Below are 8,974 nucleotides of genomic sequence, written 5' to 3' on the forward strand. Positions count from 1 at the left end.
ATGATCGGCAATGTGATTTGTGCACAGGGTCAAGTCATCGTTTGGTTGCTTATGATGTTCTTGGCTTACGCGTACATGATAGCTGTTCGATTGCACTTCACTTACTCTATGATGGTGATGATGAAATCTCCACTTGTGGCGGCCCCACACAATGACCATTGTCCAGGTGTGGAAATTAACGTTGGCATAAACTCGACGATTGACGAAAAAAGAATGGACTGGTCGTTGGAAGAACAAAGCATTACGATGTCGGCCTACTTTATCGGTATGCTGTTCACCGTGTTTCCCGGAGGAGTGTACGCCAACAGAGGTTACGAGAGAGAAATAATGGGATTGTGTATGTTCGTCAGTGCGGTTTCAGTAATATTCTGTCCAATAGCGGCTGTGCAATTACACAGTTGGATTGCCGTATTCGTCCTCCGCTTTTTTGTCGGGTTAGTAATTATTAAAAGAACATATAAATACTAATCATTCGTCGTAATACTAATTCGTCCATTTTACTTCTTAATAACAATACGTAACTATATTTAAAAAAAAAACTGTATAATTTGTAAAATACTTTTTATAGTAAGTTAATTTTGCGATTATTAAAAAAAAAAAACTAAATTTCACATTTAGAATCTTTTTATTTTGTTATATTCTATTTACCCTCTAATTGGCGGATTTTTTTTTTAATAATGAATAGGAAACAATATTGGTGTTGACAGATGTGCGTTTGGTCCGGTAGCTCCGTGTGGCGGCACTATAGCTGGTAAAATCATTCCCAAGTCGAGCAGAGCTTTGTTTTCCACCTTTATGTTTTCCGGTACAATATTTGGTGCTTTTAGTGGTCATCTATTCAGCGGCTTGATTATACCAAACACGTCACATTCCTGGAGTTTCTTTATATTGGGCACTTTTGCTATTCTTTGGTCGCTTATATGGATGGTAATGTTCTGCAAAATGCCATACAAAGTGTTAGAAGACGCCAGCAACCATTCGTTGAGTGTTTTCTCTACACCTTGGAAAACCGCCCTTCAATCCGAAGCGTACATCAGCCTACTGATTGCCTCTCTTGGGTATATTTATCATACTTTATCGTCAAGTGGCGATTTCATACATTTTACTAATTAGTTATTCTGGCCTGTCGTGGTATAGATTCGGAAACCTGTACAGCTTTATCACCACCGGATTGCCCATATACACTGCCAGAGTTCTGGGCGGCGATGCAGTTAAAAACGGCGTTAATGTCTGTCAACCGTGGCTGATGTGTTGGATAACTTCGATAGCGGTTGGATTGCTATCCATGGAGTTAATCGTAGCAAACAGATTAAGGAAAAATACTGTTAGAAAGTTGTACGCTGGCGTAGTACTAGTAGTGTGCCCTCTGATGGTTCTCAGCATTAGACTGTCGAATTGCCATTCTTCGCAGACCAAAATATTTATATGGATGGCTATAATATTGCTGGCATTTGAGCGCAACAGTATTCGAATAAATTCTTTGGATTTATGTCCTAGTAAGACTACACATATAATAGTTACAATTCAATAATTGTCCCTCGAACAAAATGTTCCCGATAGGCAATTTATAAATTACCGCATAGGATCAATTTGCCTCATAAGCCAGAAGCGTTAAGAATAACAAAATCCTAGATTATCTAGTTTTAATTTTTAAGAATAAAATAAATACCGAACAATGTGTTGTAGGTATAAAATGAATGACAAATATGAACACAATTAGTAGAGAAAAGATTAAGGAGTGAAACAGAGCTATCAGATAACCAGTTGGATTTTAATAAACATGTCAAAATGTAGCCTGAATTTAGCAATAAGGCAACTAATAAGTGTCCTAAAATTGTATGTGAAAAATAATAGGACTGTGTATAATGGGGCAAAATCTAGTATTAAGAGTGCGTGTGATGAAGCTCAGGAATTAACAGTGAGATTTTTTGTTCATCAAGCGCCAGGCATTATACACTTAACATATACTTGTTATCCTTTGATTGACACTTTCTAATGGATTAACTTACTAAGACGTCTAGGACGATGTACCTCGGTGATCGTAATACGTTGATACATTTTATCTGCAAAAAATTCTAGATTAGTAATTTGACCCTTTTTCCGGGCTTCTGAGGTTCTTTCTCAGTACTTACTAGGGGTTGCTCTTATCTACATGCCATTTACATATTTACTTTCTCATTAGATAACAGAACTCCAATTCTTCTTTCCTAATACACATAATATTCTTGCACAGGAACACCCTCTTCAAATTGTCCCAACTTATATATTACCATAATGTTGTGGTGGACACTTTTGGTTACGTTTTTAGTTAAATAAATATAAGTTTAGGTAATCACGGTAAAATTTTTATTGAAAAATAATCGTAAAATAAGTGAAAAAGCTGTGCTCCCTCCAGTAAGTGTTAAAATGGTTTTTATTATTCTTTTTCAATATTTCTCTAGTTCTTTGCTTTATTTCAAATTTGTTTTTCAAGTTTATTATCAATAGTACCATTTTTTAACCAAACTGCTCTAACTTTTGTGGCTTCCAAATGCAATAACGAATTTCGTTCGTGTGTTTTGACTTTTTGGAATGAATGTTAATACCATCAAAACATTCAGGATTAAAATTACTGTTGGGGCGATTAGCAAAATACCACTCGACTGACTTTACATTATACTTTGTCCATTTTAACAGAGAAACATAACCATGGCCTTGGAATACAACTTGCCTTTTTCGTTGACATGAAATAGTACCACAAGGTAAAATACTAGATAATATTTATTATTATTATTATAAACAAACAATTATATAATCCTTGGTTATAAATTAAATAGAACAATTTGTTCTTATTGAAATTTCATAATTCATTAAAACATTATTATAAGTACTTACTTGTGTAAACCTTCCTTACGTAGATTAATTTAACTTTTATCCTATATTTCAGAAAAATATAAAAATAATATTTTTATTTTGAGTTTAAGTTTACCAAACATTTTTGGAAAATTAAATTTACCTTTAACGCAATACTATTTCAAATATAATGTATAGATAAAAGTTATGTACACGTCTGTAAAATTACATATTATACTATTAATATAAACATACATATCTATGTATTTTATATCTATTACATTATCATGTAGAAAATATTATACATACAGTATATTAGTTTGAATAATAAACTAATAATCCGTTCGGTTTGGGAGATATTGTGAGTTCAGATGAACAAATAAAAACACATAAATGTGAGAACAAAACTTTTCGGCTTTTACATTGAAGCCTGCGTGTAAAACATTTTCTAGTTTTTTCCAAGATATTATAATGAATTTTTTTATTTGTAGAGTTTGCCGGCAGTTTGATAGCATTGAGCGATGTGTTCTTTTCCGTGGGCAACGTACTGGATTTGTTTGTAGCCAGGAATATACATGTTAAAGACTTCGATTGGAACTTTGTGTTTTACATTGCAACGTTTTTTCCAATCGTATGCAGTGTTCCGTTTCTATTGTTTGGTACGGCTGCTCAACAGACCCATTGGGAGCTAGTACGTTATAGACGGTCGAGCGTTAGTACATAACCAATACGAAAGATGTAATATTTTCTCATTGTATAATTAAAAAGTATTGTACAATTAACTTCGTCGTATTTAAAAATGCGTGATACATTAATAAATTAATATTAAAATACATTAAATTACTAAATTACTTTTTTATTTAAACATGTTTCTCGGCATTTGATGGAAATTATTTTTCGTGATCAATATGATGGTGGTGGTGCTTTCGCTGTTGCTACTGCTAGCAGTGATGGTTGGTTCATAAAAATATCGATAATTTTTTTATACGCAGCACTATTTATATCAACAAATTTAAGACCCATGATTTACATACGTTTACGGATATGTAATCGTATTGTAATAGGTTCTTTACGAAGATTTATTAAATTACCGTCTTGATCAAATCAATTTGCAATTGACTTAACGAATGCGTGTTAAGTTAATAGTTTACTAGATAATTCGGCACTTGAGTTAGTTTATATCCACTAGGCACATCTGGATAAAAATTATAAATTGAATGCGTGGGGCGTCCGTCTGTAACTGACCCTAAGAAAATTATACAGGTGTAATGTAAAGTTCTACCGAGCTTCAAATGAGACATTCAGGATGCTCTAAGGGTACAGTAAATAGTAGAGATGATAATTAGGTATAAAACACAAATAAAGTTGTTAAAATAATAGATATATTATACATAGAATAAATACAACACAGTGAAACAATAATACACTAGTAATATGTATAAACTGAATAGAAATACTGAGCCCCGAGCCCTTAGATCAAATGCTATTTGAATTAAGCCACAAGGTCGCACGCGTCTACAGATACACGTGTGCTTACAAAAAGGACTTTGTTTTTCAATAACATTTCCTGGTTAACTAACTACGTATTTTTATTATATAGATAAACAACATATTTATATATTGCAAAATACTTCCTGACATATAGAATATTAATTATAAATCCAATAGCTTGTACATCACTAAATTTGATTTCTGTATTTTTCTGAAGTAGCGCACTTATATTTGTGGCCACTTCAACGATTGCTTCCATAAAGCGTTTCGCTACTTATACGGAATCTATTGCTTGTGATTCAAGAAACCATATGAGCGTTGTGAGAGTGCCACACGTACACGTTAGCGATAGCGTGCGACTGAAGCTATTGAAAACCTTGAACTCGCGCCTGTACTTCTCGGACGACGAAGAAAAAAAAATTTAAAACAATATGCCAGACCATTGGACGGATGTGTATTGGTGTGTTTGTTTTTTTATTCGATTGATGAAATATTTTTTTTTTAGAATATCTGTTATATGACTCGCCTGTTAATTATCTAAAACCATTTGCAATAGTTTACTTTAAAAAAAAAAAAAATATGACTCGCCTGTTAATAATCTAAAACCATTTGCAATAGTTTACTGTAAAAAAAAAAATTGTTTACCTGTATCACAATAAATGGAGTATATACCTTTTACAAAAAAAAAAGTGTTGGTTACCTTTATCCTTTTGACCGTTTGATTGATATAATAGCATTATGAAACATACTCAAATGCGTACACTTGTATACACGCAACCCGTAAAATGTAGTATATACCTTTTACAAAAAAGTGTTGGTTACCTTTATCCGTTTGATTGATATATAATATCATTATAAAACATACTCAAATGCGTACACTTGTATACACACAACCCATAAGAAAATATAAAAAAATGATTAGAGCAATTAAGAAAAGGTGAATAAAGAAAATATAAAAAATGATTAGAGCAATACGATGATATAATAATAATAATATGATTATTAAAAAAAAAAAATAATATGATTATTTAAAAAAAAAAATGGTTATGGACATCGGCTGGGGGACGTTAAGCCGATGGTGACGACGGCGGCGGATCGCTAGTTGACTGCTCAGGCCCGTCTTGCGTCGCCTGAGTAGAGTGGACCTCCCAGTCCACGGTCACCAACGCCGGTAGCTCCTCTGTATAGCGTAGAATAAAAATATTAATTACTGTTTATAAGAAAATAGATAAAAAAAAAAAAAATTGACTTACCCCCCGGCGGCGACTGGCCAACGACGAGGAAACTCGTCCCCAACATCTCCATCTCGATTGTAATGCCCGATCCTAAGCCTTTGTATCCTACAGGAAAAAAAAAATTGAAAAAAATTTTAATCGAAATGAAAATTGAAAACATAAAAAAAAAATTGCAACTTACCGGCGGCGAGGTATTGAACAGCCCGTCGTTTTTGTGAATCGTCCATGATGTTGATTGCGGATACTGAACTGAAACTAAAAACCGATCTCCACTGTGAATCCGGCCCCCGATGATTTCAGAGAAAAAATTCTTTCCCACCGATTTAAAAGTGACCTTATTAGTAAAAACATAACAACAACACAGGTGCTTTTGGGGTAAAGAATCAAAAAAACGATTCCCCATAATTATTGACGGTGCAACAACAATACATTGTACATATGTTTAACCGTATACAGAGACCAGACATTAAATTTAAGTCAGCACCTTTTTTTTTTTTTGGTTTTAGCAAAATATATCAACATGTGTGTGTATAAGGTATGTGTAAAAAAATTAGCCAACACAATTGTTTGATGTAATGTATAAAATTGTTTTTTAATAATAAATATACATGTTTATTTTTACAAATCGCATTTTTTTTTTTTTTAATTTAATTTCCGCCTGGCCGATGATTTTTTTCTATTCGCCCGTATTTGTCTGGACTGAGCTGCTGTTTGACGCGCCTCGTCCGATGAATCATCTTGCCCGATTTGTTGCTCCAACTGCATAACTTTGTCATCCAGGCCCCTGGCTTGGCTGGGGTCAAAATCTGGACTCGGAGGGCGGACCGATACATTAGCAGCAGTAGCAGCATCAGCAAACGGGTCTTCTTGATCTATATTTAAAATATATATTTAGATTCTCAGAACGTATGATTATATGTTTTTTTTTTGTTTACCAAATAATGCGTCGATGGTCGCCTGCTCCTCGTTTGTTTGGCAAAAAATCCCATTCTTCGGCTGTAGTGCAAAAAATTAATTGTTACTTAATTATTATTTATTTCATTACTTTTTTTCCGTTTTTTAACTTACTAAATACTTTTTCTAAAACACCCTGGTCTTCAACATAAATTGGTTGTCTATCGGGCACATCATCATCCGAGTCATCGTAGTGGTCAATTATTCCCGAAGAAATATCTGACCCCACGCCTGACTCGGCAAACATATCGGGCGAGTTAGTCCAGATATTAAATTTAAGTCAGCACCTTTTTTCGGTTTTAGCAAAATATATCAACATGTGTATAAGGTATGTGTAAAAAAATTATCCAACACAATTGTTTTTTTTTTAATAATAATAAATATACATGTTTTTTTTACAAATCGCATTTTTTTTTTTTTAATTTAATTTCCGCCTGGCCGATGGTTTTTTTCTATTCGCCTGGACTGAGCTGCTGTTTGCCGCGCCTCGTCCGATGAAACAGCTTGTTCAATTTGCTGCTCCAACTGCACAACTTCATCATCCAGGCCCCTGGCTTGGCTGGGGTCAAAATCTGGACTCGGAGGGCTGGGCGATATATTACCAGTAGCAGCAGCAGCATTAGCAGCAGTAGTAACGGCAAACGGGTCTTCTTGATCTATATTTAAAATATATATTTAGATTCTCAGAACGTATAATTATATGTTTTTTTGTTTACCAAATATCGCATCGATGGTTGCCTGCTCATCATTTGGTTGGATTGTTGATATGCTGGGAACATAATCCCATTCTTCGGCTGTAGTGCAAAAAAAATTAATTATACCCTATTTCAGTACTCTTTATCGGTTTATAACTCACCAAATACTTTTTCTAAAACGCCCTGATCTTCCAAGTAAATAGGCTGCCTCTCGACCACATCATCATCATCCGAGTCATCGCAGAGGTCAATTATTCCCGAAGAAATATCCGACCCCACGCCTGACTCGGCAAACATGTCTGGTGAGTTTGTTGAAAAAGATAGCTCTATTGGCCGAGCATACTCTTCGTCATCGGTCTAAACATCAACCATAAAGTTCATCAAGCTGTTTATATTAAAATACGTTTGTACTTACGCTATAGTCGTCAAAGTAATTTCGGCGCCTCCTGTATCTGTGTGGCGTGTCGCTTTCGTCAGACATTGTTGAAACAAACTGTACGTCATTCGACCGTTTTCGCTAGTTATATAGTGCATTTTTTAGCCATCTGCTCGTGGCAAAAAATTAACCAATCGAAGGTGAAATTTTTTTTTAACTATGCTATTGCTATAACAATTTTTTATCGGACAAATGCAAAATTTCATGTTTATTGCGTTATCGACGCCCCCGAATAATTATCAGGTTCGCCGTCTTGAGACACGAGCCGGCTGATATAATATTTCACCTGGTCGCAATTTTGTTCAGACCACTTTTTAATTAGGTTTAAATTAATTGTAACCAATAAACCCAAGCCAATAATTCCGAGGATCAACGTTTTTTTTTTTATTCTTTACCCCCCAAAAACACTTGTGTTTTAGTATCAGTTCAGTATCCGGAATCATGAACGATTCACAAAAACAACGAGCGGTTCAATACCTCGCCGACGGATACAAAGGTCTTGGGTCGGGCATCACCATAGAGATGGAGATGCTAGGGACGAGTTTCATCGTCGTAGGACAGTCTCCGCCGGGGGGTAAGTAAATTTTTATCTATTTTCTTATAAACAGTAATTAATATTTTTATTCTACGCTATACAGAGGAGCTACCGGCGTTAGTGACCGTGGACTGGGAGGTCCACTCTACTCAGGCTACATAAGACGGGCCAGAGCAGCCAAATAGCGATCCGCCGCCGTCACCATCAGCTGAACGTCCCCCCGCCGATGTCCATAACCATATATTTTTTTTTTTTTTTTTAATAATCATTATCATCATCATCATCATCATGTAGCTTAACGGGCCATGAAGGCCCAACGCTGCCATCATGAGATGGGTTTCTTGACGAATTCGCTTCCGGGACAGGTCGTCAATCCGTCGCCGGAGAGGGGGATGGCGGTTCCTTTTTACCGGACGATTGCTCGCCCAGCAAACGGAGCGCCTGTGACCGAGTGTCGAACCGGCGACAGTGAGCGCTAACACACTGCCGCCTTACCCACTCGGCCACTCCTCCTCTTTTTAATAATCATATTATTATTATCATAATTATTATAACATCTTATTGCTCTAATCATTTTTTAAGTGTCTGAACTTTCACAATATTTAACTGTGATCCGCTATCGATTAGTAATTTAGCCGTTTTGTTAATAAAAGAACTCGAATTACAAGTAATGTGTTCATCATGAATTTCTGTAATTAAACGTACGTTATTATTCGAGTTTTTAATTACTTGTACCGACCGATTTGCGTTTGAATTCGAATAATTACTAGATTGACCGGTGTCATTTGACTTAAGT

At 35.2% G+C, this 8,974-nt stretch overlaps 1 protein-coding gene across 1 annotated transcript; it reads left to right on the forward strand.

Moving 5' to 3' along the window:
- On the forward strand, nucleotides 1–3,629 carry LOC126833130 (putative inorganic phosphate cotransporter). The gene is made up of 4 exons (XM_050564283.1): nucleotides 1–434; nucleotides 708–1,058; nucleotides 1,138–1,496; nucleotides 3,324–3,629. Exons 1-4 carry the CDS (start codon nucleotides 1–3, stop codon nucleotides 3,554–3,556), a joined length of 1,377 nt encoding a protein of 458 aa, XP_050420240.1. The 3' UTR covers nucleotides 3,557–3,629.
- Nucleotides 3,630–8,974: the final 5,345 nt, after the last annotated feature.

Source organism: Adelges cooleyi, unplaced genomic scaffold (assembly GCF_023614345.1).
Source record: "Adelges cooleyi isolate 19-005CV unplaced genomic scaffold, UGA_ACOO_1.1 ACOO_flye_CR_arks_rails_tigmint_CR_PRNA_19, whole genome shotgun sequence".
Classification (NCBI taxonomy): Eukaryota; Metazoa; Arthropoda; class Insecta; order Hemiptera; family Adelgidae; genus Adelges; species Adelges cooleyi.

Excerpts from the sequence above, each read along its gene's own strand:
- LOC126833130 (XM_050564283.1), top strand. The coding sequence starts at position 1 with ATGATCGGCAATGTGATTTGTGCACAGGGTCAAGTCATCGTTTGGTTG. Across the intron at positions 435-707 it reads GTCCTCCGCTTTTTTGTCGG|ATGTGCGTTTGGTCCGGTAG; the intron begins GTTAGTAATTAT and ends TGGTGTTGACAG. Across the intron at positions 1,497-3,323 it reads TTCTTTGGATTTATGTCCTA|AGTTTGCCGGCAGTTTGATA; the intron begins GTAAGACTACAC and ends TTTTATTTGTAG.